Below are 19,881 nucleotides of genomic sequence, written 5' to 3'. Positions count from 1 at the left end.
TTGAGAATCGGATCGATTTGAGTTAGAACCAGGTCAATTTGATAGACTCGAAATATTTTTCAAAATGTGTTAGTAGTCCAATTGGCTTTGAAATCACCTTACTGTGATTTAGAGTGTGAGCTTGATTAGCTTTGTGTGATAGTTTAATTCGATTCTTCCTTTTCTCTCTAATAGTTTGGGTAGTTTGGCTCTCGAACGTGCTTAGGATTGTTGGGAGATAAGTTTACCTTAAATATCACGAGCTCTTTATGAGGTTGATGTCACTAGTGTGGATTGTGAGATCCCCATCGTAGAGAGAATCCTTATAAAGGTAAGGTGTGTGAGGGGAGGATCATGGGTCTATAAGTAAGAAATATCATGAGCCCTTTATGAGGTTGATGTCACTAGTGTGGATTGTGAGATCCTGCATCGATTGTAGAGACAATCCTTATAAGGGTGTGGATACCTCTCCATGGCACGTTTTGAAAACCGTACGACAATAGTTGAGAGTGTTAGACGACGAACACGACTCTCCACAATGGTATGATAAGCTCTCATGGCTTTGCTTTGGGCTTCCCCAAAAGACCTCGTATTACTCACTTATAAACCTATGATCATTCCCTAAATTAGCACACGTGGGACTTTCATCGAGAGATCTTCCGAAGGAAGGAAGGGAGAAGAAAAGTTGAGAAAGGTGGATGGAGGGTTGGAGGGCTTTTCTAATCCATTACCCGTAATCACAGCAAACTAATTTACATACACTTTGATCAAAGATGGAACAAAGAGAACAATTATTATACAGATTTTGTAAGAAGAAGATGAAGATGAAGAAGATGAAGAAGATGAAGAAGATGAAGAAAAATCAATGAAATCCTCTCGAACCTCTGGACTGATAAAGTTCCAACCTACTCTTAGCTTCTGGCAGCAGACCTTCTATGGTGGGTTCTTCCACTAAGTGCGCCTGTTTTGCAGACCATTCCAGCACTATCAGTACCTCTTCTTGTGCTAGCGTCTCACTATCAGGAACATGTAAAGCTATGTAACACAGCAGAATCAACGAAGGAATTTGAACCATTTGTTCTCCAAAATACACCAACTGGATTAGATGCTTCGTTCCACCCGCTTCTATGATCGCTTTGCAATGGTTTTCATGTAGGAAGTTGTCTGTACACGCGAATTTGTTCAGTGCAATCACCGCCTCCATTGACACCTCTGCTTCTCGTTCATCCAGCAGCTTCACCAGCGGCCCGATGATCCTGGTCTCCGTGGCTCTGAACGTCCTAGCCAAGTGCCCAATCGCTTGGATCGACGGCATCAGCAGCTCGCAATTCGCTCTCTCAACGATTTTCAGTAACTGATCCACGACGGCCTTGGCGGCAGGGGAGGTGGGTTTGAACCCAGATCGACGAAGCTCGGCGTTCTGCTCGGCGACGGCGGTGATTTCCATCAATGCCATGGCGGAATAGTACTTGACATCCACGGAACCTGTCTCTAATAGAACTGCAAAGCATAACAGAGCTCTCGACTCTGTTATGTTGCGGCAAATGGTAACATTCCCTTTGCATAGTTGCCATAGAGATCTAGCAGCCATGGCTTTCATTTGGGCCTTTGTAGCAGGGTCCTCGTATTCCCTACCCTTTATGCTAGTCCCTGACAGTGCGGCGTGGTGGTGCGGCCGCGTAGTGCTGTGATGATTACCCTTTTGTGGGTTTTGTGATTCATGAGTATTGGACTGACCCTTTACAGGATTCTTCATAAACAATGTGTCGGTAACTACATTATGCATTTGGCTAGGCAATTGATTCCCAGTTGGGTGATTCACTTGTTTATACTCGTCTTCACCATGTTCGGAACCATTCGTATTAGCCATCAACACCGAATGAATCGATTGCTTGGAAGGAATGGTGTAGCGGCTATGTTCTTGGATGGTCTCGAAGGCGAGATGGCTAACCAGAAGCCGAATCACATTGTTTTGAGCGAAATGGTCTTGACATTTGGGATGGTAAGTCGCCATTTCCGAGACAGCCCAAGCCACCACGCATTGAACCTGCATATGCCCATCTTTGAGGATTTTCGCGAAAACAGAGCACACCCCACAATTCACAATCTGTTCCACGCTCTCCGAGTCTCGACCCAATAACCCAATGGCCCTCGCGGCGTATTCTTGACCTTCCATTCGCCCTTCCTTAGCCAATTTCAGAAGCGGCACAACGCCGCCTTCTTCAATAATCAATTTCCCGTAACGATCGTTGTCTCGAGCTAAGGATGCCAGAGAAGCGGCAGCGTCGGATCGTTCTTCTAAAGTACCCGTGTGAAGAATCGCGACCTGTTCCCAAATGAGACCCAAAATGGGTTCATTAGAAGCGATGGGAGGAAGGCCGAGGTATTCATCGTCGCGATCCTCCGCGGGGATGGAGACGCGGAGAAGCCAAGAGACATCGCCGATGGAATTTTCGAGCTGGGTAGAGATTTTTTTGAAGGAGGCAGCGTTGATAATGGTGAACATACGTTTCATTATACCATTGGAACGACATTTCATGACGAGGGTGAAGGCCTTGTCAAGAACTTGCTCGGTGTCGTCGATGATGCGGCGGGTGGGACGCTCGTAAAGCTCGTTGCTGGCGCGGGCGGCTTGGCGGAGGAGGATGGCGAGTTTTTCGGTTTTGGTTTTGAGTTCGATGCATTCTTGCTTGAAGGTTTGGGCGCAATCGGCGTTTTTGGTCACCTGGTCGGCCAGTTGGATGGGCCTTGCCAGGATCTCCTTGACAATGCCGGCCATGGCCGAAACGGGGGACCGATTGTTCGCCGGAAAATTCCTCTGTTTTTTTTTTTCTTTTTTTTTCGGGGGGAATTAGAAAAAATTCGACATGACAGTCGGAATAGTGGATTGAGAGGGGACACGGAGGCGAGAGGTGGGCCCCCCCTAATTTCGGCTCTATTATGTTCTAATTTTTTCTTTTATGTATTTTAATTTGTAAAAATAGAAAACCTTTCTATTTATGGCCCCCAATTTTTAATTGTATTTTATCATTTTTTCTAAAACAGACAGCGTTAAATATTTTTTTTCTTTTTTTTTTTCCTGTTAATTGTAAATATAATCTTAAAATAAATTTTAAAATTTCAAAATATTCATACTCTAGATTATCATTAATCCTTTAAAAATAAATAAACTTTAATTCTTCTTTTATTGTGACACTAATTACAACTTGAGTTTAAATTGGGTGGTCGAGGTGTTGAAGATTATTGGGAGCGAGTCCCATGAACTAATTTAGGGAATGATCATGGGTTTATAGGTGAGGAATACTATCTCCATTGGTATGAGGTCTTTTGAGGAAGCTCAAAGTAAAGTCATGAGAGCTTATGCTCAAAGTGAACAATATCATACTATTGTGGAGAGTCGTGATTACTAACATGGTATCAGAGCCATGCCCTAAACTTAGTCATGATCATAGAATCCTCAAATATCGAACAAAGAATTGTGAGTCTCGAAGGTGTAGTCGAAAGTGACTAAAGTGTCGAACAAATGGTGTATTTTGTTCGAGGGCTCCAGAGAAAGGAGTCGAGACTCGATTAAGGGGAGGTGAGTCTCGAAGGTGTAGTCAAAAGTGACTAAAGTGTCGAACAAATGGTGTATTTTGTTCGAGGGCTCCAGAGAAAGGAGTCTGAGACTCAATTAAGGGGAGGCTATTTGAGAGCTCCATAAGCCTCAGGGGAGGCTTACAATGTACTTTGTTCGAGGGAAGATTGTTGAGGATTATTGGGAGTGAATCCCATATTGGCTAATTTAGGAAATTATCATGTGTTTATAAGTGAGTAATACTATCTCTATTCGTATGAGACCTTTTGGGAAGCCCAAAACAAAGCCACAAGAGCTCATGCTCAAAGCGGACAATACATACCATTGTGGAGAGTCATTAATGCACTATACTAAATCCACTCGAACGGGCTATACAATGATATTGGCATTAGAACAATCACTTAGCCTAGTGTTGGCTGCCGTAAGTCGAAGACTTGAAAACTCTGGTTGACACCATTCTCAAAAGAACGTTTTGTGAGTTGTGTTCGTTGTTTAATAACTCACATTATCGACAAGAAGATACATTCTAGAGTATAATCTTTTCAAGAAACGTGAAACAAACTTGAACAAATTGTCGAGAATGAATTTTTACCGTTCAAAGCTAGAAAAGAATTTTAGATTCGTATCACGACCGTGTCGAAAAATTATTCAAGAACAAGAACGTACCTAACTCCCTAAATTGATCATGGAGCGTTGGAGGTGTTGCGAGTTGTCATGAATACTTTTGGTACATTCCGACTTCAATTCATGAATCTATTAAATTCATTTGATTCACCTCCCATATTCGTACATAAATCATCTTAATTCATATATAAATATTAGTGTTATTCTGATTCATATATAAGAATTTAGTATTGTTATGACTATATAAAAGTTTGTCTAGCATTGTTCTCAAACTGGAGTCATTGTCATTTTGTACCGATAAACTTTGATATTTAATAATTTAAAACATAATAATAAATAAAATAGGAGAAATTGAAAATTTAATAAATAAATAAATAAAAAAGATATAAATATATAAAATGGGGACAGTTAACAGTCAATTGAATTGCAAGATTTATACATTTCAAAACGACGTCGCTCGCTCGGTTGCTCCACCAGCTCCAGAATTATTCACAGTAGATAATAATAATAATAATAAGAAGAATTAAAAGCAGAATTAATTCTGTTCTTGAAATCCGCCCCTAATTTTTACATCTTTTTTTAATTCAATTTCGCTACCAACATTGGTCGGATTCCCAATTCCGCCGCGTGTAGTAACCGGAATATCCCGACACCGGCGTACCCGAAACCGAAATCACTCGACCTCTGTAAATCTCCCTGTCGTAATCCGCCCTTTTAACCGGATCCGACAATGTCGAATACGCCGTCTGAATCTTAATAAACTCCTCCGCCGAATTCTTCGCCACCACATCCGGATGACAGATCCTCGCCAGTTTCCGGTACGCCGCCTTGATCTCCCGGCTAGAAGCTGTCGTCGGAATCCCAAGCACCTCGTAAAACGACGAATGCCCAATTGACATTTCGACGCCGAAACGCAGCCCCGTCGTTCGATCCGTCGCTGTGGAGGTCGCCGACGCAACCACGGCTGGATTCCGCCGCTGTACGGATGGACGGAGAGGGGAGTGGGTGAAGGAAGTGCATAAGGAGAAAGCCATTGTTGAAATGGAAGGGACAGAGGAAGTGGGATTTTATAGAGTGCGCCGAGGCGGAAAAGGAACAATCGTTTTTTCACGTATGATGATGATATGTGTGTGGAAGTCTTATCCATTTCGAGGGCAAAATTGGAAAATATAAAATTAATCCACGTGTCCATCTAGATTTTTTAAAAAATATTTCAATTTTTATTTTTAAATATATTTTAAAAAATATTTCCTAATCCAACATAAAATTGTTAGAAGCAAAACACGATTAATTTTGAATTTCTTTATTAATATATATATTTATACTCAAGTTTTAGTTGATTCATATATATTTTTTACAATGAATTTAGATAATTTAAAATAAAAATAAAAAGTAGTATGAGATTTGTACATTTGTGATGAGGATGTGAGTCAGCTTCACAGTGTTTTAAGGATAAGACATGTGAATTTAGGCACAAAATGTTTTGTTTTTTTTTTGTTGGGACGAAAATATTGCCGAATTTGTGGTTTCAAACACCACCTGGTTGAACATAATTTAAATTTGTATACGTAATCTGTTCTGTCCACTTTTAACATATGATATCATGTTAGATGAACACGACTCTCCACAATAGTATGATATTGTCCACTTTAAGTATAAGCTTTCGTTAGTTTGCCTTGACTTTTCCAAAAGGGTATTGAGAGTATTTAAATTTACTTAAATTGGCGGATGTGAGACTTTCATCATCCAACATAATTGCATATTATTATTATTATTATTATTTAAATTTTAATAAAACTAATTTTATACGGTTGTTCTTTAAATTGATTTTATATGGTCTTTCTCCAAATTTCTTTAAATTTTCTATATAGTTAAATTAACTCATTAATCAACTCTAATTTTTTTTAAATATATATATATATATATATATATACACGTTGAACTCTAAATTTTTAAAATTTTTAAATTGGTATATAATATGTTTGAATTTTAACATGTTTTCAATTTTTTATCACATTAAAAGGTCCATCATAGACTTACTACGTCCAATGTTTTATTAAATATAAAATTTAATAATCAGATAAATTTAATCATTTAAAAAATGCACTTCTAATAAGTTACGAACTAGATCATAATCATTCTGAATGAGTCTACAATAAGTGATTCCATTTTTTAAGATCATAGACAAGTTAGCTCGGGTTTAATAATTTATCCATTCATAACTCTAATTAATTACCAATAATTATACATTTATCACAAACAAACCCACACAAATTAATCATAGATTTATCAATTTAATTAATAAAAAAAAAAACCCAAATTTTTAGGCCTTCCCTTCAATTCTTGCACTGGTAAGCCCAACACAAGCATCCACGAAATCTGCATCAATAAAATCCGTCGACAAAACCTGCAATTTGTCAGCCACGCCCTTCGCGAAGCTCTGATTAATAAACAACCGAGCAAATCCACGGATCCTCCTCGTCACCGGCTTCACACACACCACTGGATTATCGGCCGTCGGCGTCACCGTATTCTCCACTCTGTAAAAGTACTTCCGGCTCGACACCGGCGCCTGCGCCGCCAAGAATTGCAGATTGCTCTCGAACTTCTTCCATGGCAGATCCGTGTTGATCCAATTGTCCTTCAAATACCCACCGCTCCATAACGGCTCGCCGCGCTTCGGTGCCGGCGATTTCCTCGGCTTCCAAATGCAGATCACTCTCCTCGGCAACAATTCCTTAATCGTCTTCTGGAACACCCGATCGTCGTTGTGGATTAAATGATCGCCGAGTTGTTCCACCACGTATTTGTCGAAATCGGGCGGGTCATCGTGGCCGAATTCGGTTCGGATCTCGAGGATAATGATTTCCGATTGTGTTTCGGCGAGGAATTTCTTTACGTCGGCAAAAACGACGTCGACGCTGTAAGTTGAGAGGATTCCATGGCAGACTAACCGATTTTCTTGAATACGGATATCGAAAAGGCGCGTGCCTAACACGAGCTGGTCGTAGATGGAGAGTGATTGACACTGGGCGAAAGGGCGCGTGATGAAGGGAATTCCGATATCGTCGGTTGCAGAATCGTGAGTCCCTGGCCAAACGATTTGGTTTACGCGCGTTCTTTCGGAGCCGAGATTCGCCATCCAGTTTTTTCTATCCGGTGGTCGGTAATCGGACCCTGGAAAATCCTCGCCGGCGCTCTGCCGGAGCTCCACCAGAGCTTTCTTCTCCGTGTGAATGGTCTTCCGCCGTTCGACCTGTTTGGATACCTGAGAACCCATTTCCAGATCGACCGACGAATCCTTCCTCGGAGACAGTTTTTGGTTTGGAAATTAAATGATAATTTGTGTTTGATTTTTCAAAGTTTGGTAAAGCTGTTATTGGGGTGTTTTCGTAATTTCCTTAGTCTGCCCACATTTTCCCCAAAGCGACGTCGTTTGGAAGAAGATTGTCATAAAGCTTTTTTTTTTTAATATATATATATATCTTAAATTACAAATTAAATTTTTTAGTTTAATTAAGCATAAAATTTAACAATATATCTCCTAAGTTAATTAATTTTTTTTTTAAATTTAAATTTAAATTTTCACAAATTATATCAATAAAATATTATATTACATTTTGAATTTATTAAGATGCTTTCTATTTTTAATATAATTTAAGATCTTTTTTATTTTTAATAAAAATTATATTAAAAAAATATAAGTACCCATTAAAAAGTTTATTCGAAGTAAATGATTTTTTTTTAGAAACTCAATTTCCACAAAAATAAATGAAAATAAATGTTTGATTTATTGATGTCATAATATGAAAACCAAAGTATTGTATTAAAATAAAACGTTTGGTACGTAAAAATATTTCTTAACGCAACAACAATTTTCATAATAACACATTAAAAATAGAAAACAACGCTCCAGTTATAATATCAATATGAAATGTTCTAACGAAACAACTCATTTGATTAAAACAAACTCGAGAAATTAATATCATATTGTCTTAGAGATCAAGAATGAACTCGAGAAATTATACCAACTAAAATGACCATCAAGATCTTACATAATAGTAGCATTAATTAATATCTATAACAAAGTAATATTAAAATAGTATAGATCTTATTATTATTATTGGCAAGGATCGAATTTGCAGGTGACGTGGCTATTACCCGAGTTGGCCCGTTTGAAACGAAGGGCCGTGTGGAGGACGGCCCGTTGAGAGCCCAATAAGGCCCAATTTAAGCCTTCCACTACAGACAGTGTCGGGTAGGGGAAATGAACGGAATTGTAGGAATTGAGGAACGCCGTTATGGCTTCTCGTAGAAGGGTCCTATAAGGGTCCCCTCTCCCCTGTAGCCCGTTCCATAGGGTCAGGTCCGTCCCGTACCGGTTCGCCGCTAGTACTCCAAACACAACGCCCACTTTCATGTCCGGGTTCACCGCTCTCCAATAACATTTGTAATCTGGATTCGTCCAATTTCTATAAATAAATAAATACGTGTCAATAGAGATATATTATGATCCTCCCCTAAATTAGTCAACGTAGAACTCCCTCTCAATAATTCTGAACACGTCACTTACTCATGTTGACAAGCAGATGCTTCCAAGAATGGCATCGGTGGCAACTGAGGAAGTGGCGGAATTGGCGGCAATTGAGGAAGCGGAGGCATCTTGAACGGAGGAGGCACATTCGGCGGTGGTGGCATAACAACCGGGGCCGGGACCGGGACGGGATGAACCGAAGCGGAACAGAACGACATTGGTTGAGCCGGTTGAGACAGCAACGAATCAACCACATACATTTCCATACTAAACAATCTAAACATTAACCTAAGACTCCTCGGCGGGCTACCAGCGCCGCCGCAGTCCGTCGTTGCTCCCTCTCCAATTCCACCAACCGTCGCATAACAGCCGCTAAGATCCGGCATTCCATCAAATCTCATCGTAAAGCTTCCAAACAAATTCGTAGTCTCCTCCCTCAAATACGTCACTCCCCCATTGCCATTGCCACAAGCCACCATCACTTTAACACCTGCAACGACCAAATTAAGTTAACGGGTTACGATAAATTTAATATTAAATTAATGGGTTACGATAAATTTAATCATACCGTTAATCGGGTAATCAAACATGGAAATTTGACCATCTTTGCACTGATCGCAAAAGACGGTGCCGGTGACGACGGCGTAGCCATGGGCAGTGGCGGAGAGGAGAGCTGCAGCGAGGAAACAGAGGTGGAGCTTGGAGAGAGAATCCATGGAGGTGAGAGAATTAGAGGATGGGCCAATTGGAAGTGAATTTAAGAGAAGGTTGAAGATGACAGATGAAGGGGTAGAAATCTGACAGAAGTGTCAGATGTCAGATGACAGTTAATGAAGGCAATGGGGGAAAAAGAAGCTTCAAATTCAACTCTCAACTGTCCAAATTAATGGGAGGTTGGACAAAATTAAAATATATTTATATATATTTGGAAATTTTTGTTTCTTTAAATTTGTTAAGATATGATTAATTATGCTTTGAATCATATTTAGATGTTCCCTCAAACAAGACAAATATTTGATTTTTCCCATAATAATGTGAGGTCGGTCCACTAGCCGCGCTTATAGGTCGAGTTACTCCGAGTTAAAATATTTTTTTAACTTCGGTTGAGTTTGTTCGTGTTCATTTATTTAAATTTTTTTTAATAAGATAATATTAGCTCATAAAATATATTTTTTATTTTTAAACATTAAATTATAATTTAGAGCTTAATTTTGAAAAAATACTCAATTATTTTTAAGAGGAATTTGGAAATAAATAATCCGAAAAATAATTATGGAGTATATATAATTGTATGGTAAGTAAATTATTTTAAGGGTTTTTTTTATAAATATTTTAAAATATCATCTTGTCTCATTTTTTCAAATTTAGTTGGTTGGTCTAATGCAATAAATTTTAAATTTAATCTAATAATAATAATAATAATAATAGTTTTTATATTAGATGAATATATTTTAATAAAAACGTTTAAGTTTTAAAAAATCAACAACAAACTAAGGGAAGAGATTAATTTGTAAGATTTATTGAACTACATAAAATAAATTTAAAATAATAAACATTAAATATTTTTAGAAAGTTAATAATAAAATTGATAAGGATATAGTTTTATATATCATATTTGATATTTTATTATAAGTCAAATATCTAGATATTTACATTCTTACCATAAATATCTTTCTATTTATTGTTATTTTCGTTTATTACTCTTTATAGGTAATTTATTTGATTATAAATAAGATCATTCTAAAAAAAATAATGGAACTTGTTTTATAATTTGAATGGGTTTTTATTTATTAATTTGAAAACATAATAATTAAAAAATAGCAATTTTATTGTTTGTAATTATTTTGCATTTTCCAAAAATATAAAAATTATTTAGAAATATTGAGTTTTATTATGTCACGTGACACACAAAATGCTCGGTAGCTGGAAGTTACCCTCACATAAATATTAAAATATCCTTGCTGGATCCTTGTAGATCTCATTTATATTATCAAAATCTTACCCAANATATATATATATATATATATATATATAATTCAATAATTAATTCACTCTATATTTTCTGCATCCTAATTTCAATAATTTTATAGCTTCAATTTTTAAACCATTTAATTCAACTTAAAATAATAAAAAAAAACTCGAGACTCGTTCTAATGTTATTGTGCTCACACTAAAAAAAATAAGAGAAGGAAAAGAATCTCGAGTTAATAAATTAACAAATTTAAATATAATTAAAAATATTATTATTAAAAAATTATTTAGTTCACTAGAGCTTCCTTAGTTAGAGTCGGGAGATCTGCATCGAACTAGGTAGAGATTTTTCATTAAAACGAAAAAGGTGGGAGTCAATGAGTAGAAATTTCTCTCCATCATGGGATGAGGATAACCCTGTCCTCCGACCCTCTATATATATATATAGTTATTTATTTATTTGTAAATAATTATGTTAAATGAGAAGAATTTGCTGGTAAAATATTGAGATGTTTTACGTTTTGCAGAGAACTCAATTCTCGTGAATTCCCACAGATAATCCACACCCGATTCTCTAAAAAATAAACGTAAAATTTTGTAGGTATAGAAATTAGAATAGGAGACACGAGCGAGAAAAAACGTCCGTGGTAGTAGTAGTTGGCAGCTCACCAGTTGTTTCCATCACAGGTGGGATAATCTTTGCAGTGAGGAGCAATTGATGAATAATTCAACAACCAGAAATAAATGAGTCAGTTCTTTTTTTTTTTTTTTACAAAAATAAATGCTTTATTATTATTATTATTATTTTAAAGTTCAAATAATTATTATGGTTTGTTTTGATATTTTAATAATTAAATTATACAAAATACTACATTAAAATTTTAATTATTCCATGGGTCTGTTTTCTGTTTTGGGCTTCTACTCAAAATTTTAAAACATGTCATCCCGAATATGATGAATTGAGACGGTANATCGTGGTGTAACGTGTATCCCCTCCTGTTCCGGTCATGGAATAGATGAAATAAATAAATAAATGGATTTTTGTTCAAGAATGAAATCTTATTGGAACTGTCCATATCCAGTTCATCCTTCGGAACCATATCACATCCCGGATCTGATGAAATAGGATGAATTGAGACGGTATTTTGTAAATACGTAATTATCTTGAATATATTAACTATTTCTTTATTTTCCGATCGCCTGGAAGGGACAAAAGAAACATCTTGTTCTTTCTTCAACAATTTCTGATCTCTAGTGAACCTCTCAATAGGATTCGAACCCATATGAAGTTCTGACCATCTGTCAGAGAAAAAAGAACGAATGGATCTTGTAGGATTCCCGAGAAATTCTTCGATTTCTTCCGGAAGCGGATGATTATTCATCTGCTTCTCACGTTCCGTGAATAGCCGGGACATTGAGGAATATCCAGAAAAGCATTTAGGGAATCGGTCTGATTCTATCTCTGTTCATTTCGTTTGAAGATAGTGAGCGATTTTCACACCATATAAAAAATGTTTCAGTCCTCTCTACCATTGATGTGGGATCTCATATTTAAAATTCATTTTATTATTTATTGATATTAGAGAGGATATTTATGCCTCATTAAAAGGCTATACCAACCTTAACTATTTATCGCCTCTAAAATAAGCCATAATTTAATTCATCGCTAAAATAGACAACCATAAAGATAATAGACGAGGTTCGAAATGAATCATATCTTCAAATGTCTTTTACAATAATGTTCCGTATGTTATCTTTACAAATCGACCAATTTCTTCGACTTTCTCTCATGCCAAGTTACTATTTGAAATTTTAGATTGGTTGAGCAGAACTTTACAATTCAATCCAACCCGATCCTCTATTTTCGAGTTGGGTTGTTAGGTTATTTTTTAATTAATAAAAAAATCTTACTTTATCTTCCATGAATATTAATAACTAAACTCTATAAAGTTCAAATATCAAATATTTACGAGTTACAATGCGTTACTAACATCAATTACAGCGTTGGATGTTCTTAATTTTCAGGTTAATTGGATTGACCCAATTGAAAAAACCCTTTTACTAATCCGAATTTTTCAAAATTTCAACAATTCAATCCAACCCAAACGGAAAAGAAATTTAACCCAATCTAACTTTTACGGTTTACGGTTTGAGTTAGGTAGGTAGTATGGATTAATCACGTTGTTTCAAACCAAAGGATTCAAATGAATATTTTATTAATTACATTAATTTAGCCCAGGAGATTATCATAATAATGAAAGTGATGAGAAATTGTGAATAGAAGAAACACAGAACAGATTCCAGTAAACACGAAGAGTACACAGTTGAACAGTATTTGTGAGGAACATGATGTGATTGAGGGAAGGGTACAAATGAATCCATAAAAGGCCTAAAAATAAGCAAAAAGCTACCTTCTTCAACCTACCAAAATTGCACAGCACAGCTCACAGAAACAAAACTTCAGGGTTTTGGGAAGGGAATAACGNAGTTCTTCATGAATCTAAACTTAACTATCAAAATACCAACACCCACCTCTAAATATCATCAGTTCTTCATGAATCTAAACTTAACTATCATACCATATCAGCAAACTCAATTATTTCAACTGCATAGAAAGAATACCCTCTTCAATTTTCCCCACCAGCTCCATCTTCAACCACCTCAGCACTGCAACACCGAATCAAGTCACTGAATCAAACATCCTCCTCTACATCACATTTATGCTAAACTGGCTAAGACTTCTACAAGTTACTTCTAGTTCAAGATCAAGTAAGTTTCTTAAGAAATGGAGAAAACGAGCATCCTTGGAAAGCAAGTCACATGAACAGTTCATTTTTTTTTTTTTTTTTCTCTCTATTCTGATTCAAAAGATAACAAAAAGCCACCAAAAACTATCATTTACACAGAATTCAAATTTCCATAGGTGTCTTTCAAACCATACTTATCATGAGAGAAAAAAGAAACGTCTTTGTGAGATCCCACATTGGTTAGAGAAGGAATGATGAAGCATTTCGTATAAGAGTTAAAATCTCTTCCTAGTAGATGCGTTTTAAAACCTTTCCCCCTAAAAAGAAAGTCCAAAGACGACAATATCTGCGAGCGATGAGCTTGGGGTGTACCAAATGGTATCAGAACTAGACGTCGGACGGTGTGTCCGCGAGGACGCTAGGCCTCCAAGGGGATAGATGGTTGGATCCCACATCGGTTGGAGAGGGGAATGAAGCATTCTTTATAAGGGTGTGGAAACCTTTCCCTAACATACGCATTTTAAAAGCTTTGAGGGAAAGCCCGAAAAGGAAAGACCGAGGACAATATCCGCTGGCAGTGGACTTGGGCGGTAGGAGTCTTTGCTTAGTTTGCCTAAAGTACCTCTAACTCTACATGAATCCTAGAAGAAAGCAGCAAATAAAGCAATAATCTGACCAAAGGACAACCTAGAGCACATATAAAGCACTACAAGCCACAAACAAATACAAGGGAACAACTAGAATCATATGTACCAACTACTTAGCCATCAAAAGCAGCAAAAGAGTTTTGGAGTATAATACAAACCTTTGGGGACGAGACTGCACAGACTCTGGCTTCCTCCAACTCCTTCCTGGCCCTGACCGATCATCAGGAGACCTACCACTTCGAGCTCCAAACCCTTTTCTCTCAAACGAAGCCCCACTAAATCTCTCGGCCTTCTCCACCGTATCCTTGATCTTTGTTGATTCCAGCTGCTCATCAATCTTCTTCCAGTCCTGCCCCTTTTCAGCCAATACCTGTTCCCTTGGTCTTGCATTCCCGAAAGGATTGGAACCCTTTGGCTTCACTGCAGCCACAGAAGCCTCCTGATTCTCATTGTTCAAAGGGATGGAACGAGGCTGCAGATTAAGCCTCGGCCTCTCACCAATTCCACCTCTAACCCCTTCAGATCTTTTGCCCCAATTATCCGAATCAGCCCCACCACCATTCTCACCAAATCCACCCCTCGCCCCTTCAAATTTTCTGCCCCAATTATCAGAATGAGCCCCACCACCGTTCTCACCAATTCTACCTTTAGGCCCTTCAGATTTTCTGCCCCAATTGTCCGAATCGGCGCCACCGCCGTTCGAGGGAAAACCTCCCCTTCTCTCTCTCTCAAAACCGCCACCTATACCGCCTGATCTCCGGCCCTCAGAAGGAGTAAAGCTCTTATTTGACACCCAACTATCCGATTCGTCAGCTTTCGACGACTGCGAATCGAAAAAACCTCCTCCTCCTCCTCCTCTCTCTCTCCTCTCAAACCCATTACCCATTATAGGCTTCTTCCCGGCTCCCCAATCATCGATCTCATCAGCCCTAGAGGGCAACGATTCCCTATTGGATTCATCAAAAACCCTAGAACCCCGTCGAGAATTCGGCGAGTCTTCACCATTAGAATACCGATTCCCCCTGTCATACAAACTATTCTGACCCCAACTCTTGAACCCTCCTCCGAGCCGATTGCGGTCCAACTCCTCCTCTGTTCTTTGACGCGGACCCGTCGGAAGCATCATTAGATCTTCGGCCGTAAGACCCCTTGGCTCATTGGATCGACCCGACGGCTTTGAATCACCATAGGCCTGAAACTCCGACAAGGGAATGGACTGACCTTTCTTTTTCTTCGGCTTAGTGGCGGCCGCGGCGGCGAGGGATGGAAAGTCAGCGCTGGGCTCCGATTCCTGGCGCGACTGGTCCTTGAGAAGCTCCTCCTCATGCTCCTCCGCATCCAAAGCCCACGCTCCGGGCTTTCCCCACGGTGACACAGTTGCCGCCATGCCTGGGATCTTCTTCTTCGCTGCGGTTTCTTGTGAATGGGTTGCGTTCGTTGGCAGCGAAAATAAGCGGCAACAAACGCCTCTCCTCCCGTTTATATCCAAATTTTAGGCACCCCAAAGAGTTACCATCCGACGGCTGAGATTTGTCCTCCCAATCTGTTTCGGAATATTATCAAGTGACGTGTACGACTTTATCTCTATTAATCCAATCTTTTAATTCCACCAATTATTCTATCTATTTATTTGTTATTATTTCGTTTTTTTAAATTTAGAGATTTGTTATTTATGTTAGTACGTAAATCAAATCCATCCATTTTTTTAAAAATAATTTTAGTTTTCCATTTCTTTTTATTAACAGACACGTTAACTAGATATTTGTGTTCTGTTCTTCCTTTAGAATATGCAACAGAAATCGTCATATAAATTTTGGACATCGATGTTAATATGTTTTAATTCATTGATACCGCAGAACTACCAAATGATAGCAGTTGTTTGATCCTATATAATAAATAGGATTGAAACTTCAAGATCTTGGCAATCGCAATCGCAATCGCTAACATTTTCTAGTGCCTAAAAAGTATGACACGTAAAACTCAAGTGCAAATCATTAAAAAACCAATGTTTGAAGTAATTAATTGGCATTTGCAACCTCTAGAGCAATACCTGAAACCCATCTAAAATTTCAGGCATTTGAAGTTCTTGAAATTGTGAGGCAAACATATGAATGCATTTCTTGCAAAAACCGTTAGAGTATGCCCTGTATCTCTGAGAGCATAGAGAGAAGTTTAAGTTCTTTGAGTTCGTGATCTTTTGTGTGCCCATCAATAGATGTAAGAATCATTCATACATACATCATCGACCATTAAAGTTAGAAATACTTAGTAAGTGGCCTTATCTATATTTATAGAAATTCCTAGTCGATAATAGGGCCACTTATCTCCATATATACATCGTTCCATACATACATCATCGGATGAACGGACCAACATCATTGAGTTTACATCCTCCATGCAACAAAACAAAACATTCTTGCTGCAATTGCCTTAGATTCTTTCTATGCACGATGTTCAACAAGTATGTATCTTTGGTGGTCAGAAAAATGTCATCCTTAATGAAGAACTTTACTTCCTTTAGTAGTGATTGATGGCCTTCCAACCCATTTGTTGTTTTTGTGATGAAGTTGCCACCGCTGCTCAATCTCCATGACCGCAACTCACTGAATTGGGATACAACCAAACTTTCATCAAGAAAGAATTAAAGAATATGATACAAAACTTCTCTCCATATTACCACTAACCGGACCAACTCTCCGGAATTTGCCAAACGTTCTCTGCACACCTCTTTCTACGCTTGATCATTGATCATTAGCTCTCTCTTTTGTTACTAACACGGTATAATCAATATCAAACGCTAGCTCAATCTCCACTTCCACCTTCGTGTCTATCACCTCAAGTAGACCATCACCTCTTTTAATGATTTGGACTATAGATAAGTTCCCCATAGATTTGAGGGGTACACCTATGAAGGAAGACCAAAGCCTTTGGTTGGTGTCACAATCATACATTTTCAAACCTATGGCACCATAATCTTACTACAATCATGGCTACTTTGAAGGCTATTTCTAGCCCATAAAATTAGTTTCGCAAGTCTTTTTGCTTTGTTAGACCTTAGGCAGGGCTCGACCTATAACCGAACTTCTCTTAACTTCCATCATATGTCGTCTTGAACATGCACCTGAACTTGTCGCTCATCATTGACTACACCTAAAGCAAGTGTTTCCTACTTATGCTTGCAACTTTGCCATCGTAACGCGGATCGACATATCATGCATTTCAACTCTTTCATGACTCTATCCAACTTATCCATTTGGTAACTCAATACTCACGAGAAGCTTTTGAGAAAGTAACCCAATTTGGCCCTCGTCCCTTCTGTATGTTGTATAAAGAAAGAGAATCTGTTACTGTTACTCCATAATTTCCACAAACACAATCTTTTACATACATAAGGCGATCCTTCATTTTGAAATCATTTAACCTACCAAGTTACATACCTAAATGCGTGGGATAACTAGCTTTCTCAAGGCTTTAAAGGCTGGAGTTTGAAAGAAACTACTAAGATCCAGTAGAATTGTGTAACCAAAGCTCTCCTTATGGTACATTTGAAAGAAGAAAATATAAGAATCTTGTAAGATAAATTGTCTCCCCTCAACTTTTCGTGACAATACTTCTTTTCTTCATTTTTTCATTTCAATCATAGGAAATACTTCTTTCTCATTGTGGGGCATTTATGGTTCTTTCTCATCAAGGTGTTGGATTGTTTAAGCCATCATTTTATTAGTTGGTTTGAATCTCAACAGGTTTTCTTGGAATAAGCCTTCTTTCATATAAGATTCACTCTAGTTTTAGAAGCATCAACGATCCTCTTTCGTTGAACATTCACTCTGTTTTTTTTAATTTTACTTTGGGTATCAAGACAGCATTAGTTAAAGATTTTTGGGGCCTCTAAGCAGCCAACCTCCCAAGATTGTTGGTTTTCATTATTGTGCTTGAGGGAAGAAGATCGTAATCATTTCTAAGTTCCTAAATTTGTATTTTCTTACTTCTATTTTTACTCATGTTGGGAGTTTGTATCTCTTGAACATTTATTTCTAGACATTATCAGCCTCCATCAGATTCTAAACACTGAGTAGATAGTTTATAATACAAGCTCACTTAAGATCTTAACAATTTTGAAGCTCCAACAGTAAAGAAGAACATTATCAGCCTCCATCAGATTCTTCTACGGATTCCACTTCTTAAAATTAATGATAAAGCTACCGAATATTGACGACAATGCATAACATTTGGTAACTCTCCATCATATAGTTCATCCCAAATCTAAAGCCCAGTGACGCCTATTGACTACTTTTAAGCTCTCCAACGAAACTAAAAGGCAAATTCTCCCTCAAACACATTCTAATCAGAGCGATCCAAAAAGATAATCGAACAAAATAATATCGAAAAAAACCTTTCATCGCGGAAGGAATCGAGAATTTTATTGAACATTAGGGCAAAAACCTGGCCAACTTCAATTCCTCGAACTCCGATGTAGCAATTCACCCTAACATTCCACGATTCAGAATACAGACCCTAACATCCCACGATTCAGAATACAGACCCTAACATCCCACGATTCAGAATACAGATTTCATGGTAGGAGAGTTCTGCTAGCTATTTCAAGGTCAATAAGAACCGGTAGAATAGCGGCACTGCTTTTGCTCCTTAAAAATTAATTTTTGATTACTTAAAATTAAAAAATAGTTTAAAATAAGGATAATCTTAATTAGAGGTTGGAGGTTGGATGCAATTATAATTAAAATATCATTTTAGTTTCTATCATTTGAATTTATTTTCGTTTTAGTATTTATATTCTAAATATCCAATTATAATTTTATGCTTTTATTTTTTATTTCTAACGCTAATTAAATTTTGAAAAGAATAATCATAATACATACCTATCATTTTAATTCTATTTCTCATTTTTAACAATAATTAAATTTTTAAAAAGAATAACTCTAATAACATATTTCAATTCTATTTTTTCATTTTTAACCGTAATTAAATTTTTTAAAAAATAATTTAAAAATAATTATAATGACATATTCCAATTCTATTTTTCATTTTTTACGATAATTAAATTTTTAAGAGAATAATTCAAAGGCTGTATGCTAGGACATGTCAGGCCCTTGAGAGAGTGGAATATGAAATCCCGGATTATGAAGGTCCCACGTCAATTGAAGGATTATGAAGGGCACATATCAATTAGGGAGAGAAACAAATAATTACTTGTGATGGTGTAAAACCTTTCATTAGTACACATGTTTTAAAATCGTGGGGCGGATATTTAACGTCAAACGCCAACAATATTTGTTAGCAAGTGGGTTGGGCTGTTACAAATGATATAATACCACTTGTCACAATCCACTTTTGATGCCAGCGGACTTGCAATTGTGCGACACTCACTTTCCAATGAGTTAAGTCATACTCACTTTCCAATGAGTTAAGTCATTTCGTTCTTACGTCGCCACCTACACCTACAATCAAGTAACATATGCTCGAGCCTCTGGCCTCGATTTAGGAAGAAGGTTTTAAGAAAACGAGGACAGAGAGAGATTTTTGAAAGAGATTTTAAGAGATGTGTTATATATGCAAGCAAGAGAGAGAGTCTGGGTGGTGTGACAGTGAGGACGTTGGGCCCTAAAGAAGTGGATTGTGAGGTCCCACATCGATTGGAGAGGAGAACAAAACATTGTTTTATAAGAGTGTGGAAATGTTTTTTTTGTAAACGCATTTTAAAACCGTGAGGTTGACGAGCTAAAACAGATATTATCGGCTATCGGTAGAAAAAAGTGGGAAGAATTGACATGCACAAACAAC

The 19,881-nt window shown here is 37.5% G+C and overlaps 5 protein-coding genes across 5 annotated transcripts; all 5 read right to left on the bottom strand.

The window, feature by feature from the left end:
* Positions 1–811: 811 nt before the first annotated feature.
* On the bottom strand, positions 812–2,758 carry LOC111777500. The gene has a single exon (XM_023657141.1). The coding sequence runs from the start codon at positions 2,756–2,758 to the stop codon at positions 842–844; it is 1,917 nt and encodes a 638-aa protein (XP_023512909.1). The 3' UTR covers positions 812–841.
* Positions 2,759–4,552: 1,794 nt separating this feature from the next.
* On the bottom strand, positions 4,553–5,247 carry LOC111777510 (chaperone protein dnaJ 11, chloroplastic-like). The gene has a single exon (XM_023657155.1). It carries the CDS (start codon positions 5,212–5,214, stop codon positions 4,774–4,776), a length of 441 nt encoding a protein of 146 aa, XP_023512923.1. The 5' UTR covers positions 5,215–5,247; the 3' UTR covers positions 4,553–4,773.
* A 1,135-nt stretch (positions 5,248–6,382) lies between these two features.
* LOC111777496 (PI-PLC X-box domain-containing protein DDB_G0293730-like) lies at positions 6,383–7,628 on the bottom strand. The gene has a single exon (XM_023657135.1). The coding sequence runs from the start codon at positions 7,458–7,460 to the stop codon at positions 6,504–6,506; it is 957 nt and encodes a 318-aa protein (XP_023512903.1). The 5' UTR covers positions 7,461–7,628; the 3' UTR covers positions 6,383–6,503.
* Positions 7,629–8,111: 483 nt separating this feature from the next.
* LOC111777579 lies at positions 8,112–9,508 on the bottom strand. The gene is made up of 3 exons (XM_023657237.1): positions 9,283–9,508; positions 8,754–9,204; positions 8,112–8,652 (listed from the first exon to the last, which is right to left on the bottom strand). The coding sequence occupies exons 1-3, from the start codon at positions 9,428–9,430 to the stop codon at positions 8,301–8,303; spliced, it is 951 nt and encodes a 316-aa protein (XP_023513005.1). The 5' UTR covers positions 9,431–9,508; the 3' UTR covers positions 8,112–8,300.
* Positions 9,509–13,261: 3,753 nt separating this feature from the next.
* On the bottom strand, positions 13,262–15,621 carry LOC111777365 (eukaryotic translation initiation factor 4B3-like). The gene is made up of 2 exons (XM_023656917.1): positions 14,238–15,621; positions 13,262–13,352 (listed from the first exon to the last, which is right to left on the bottom strand). Exons 1-2 carry the CDS (start codon positions 15,464–15,466, stop codon positions 13,313–13,315), a joined length of 1,269 nt encoding a protein of 422 aa, XP_023512685.1. The 5' UTR covers positions 15,467–15,621; the 3' UTR covers positions 13,262–13,312.
* Positions 15,622–19,881: the final 4,260 nt, after the last annotated feature.

The sequence above is a fragment of the Cucurbita pepo genome, chromosome LG16, assembly GCF_002806865.2.
Source record: "Cucurbita pepo subsp. pepo cultivar mu-cu-16 chromosome LG16, ASM280686v2, whole genome shotgun sequence".
NCBI lineage: Eukaryota > Viridiplantae > Streptophyta > Magnoliopsida > Cucurbitales > Cucurbitaceae > Cucurbita > Cucurbita pepo.
Note: the sequence above shows the minus strand (reverse complement) of the source record. Positions and strands in the feature narration are given on the sequence as shown.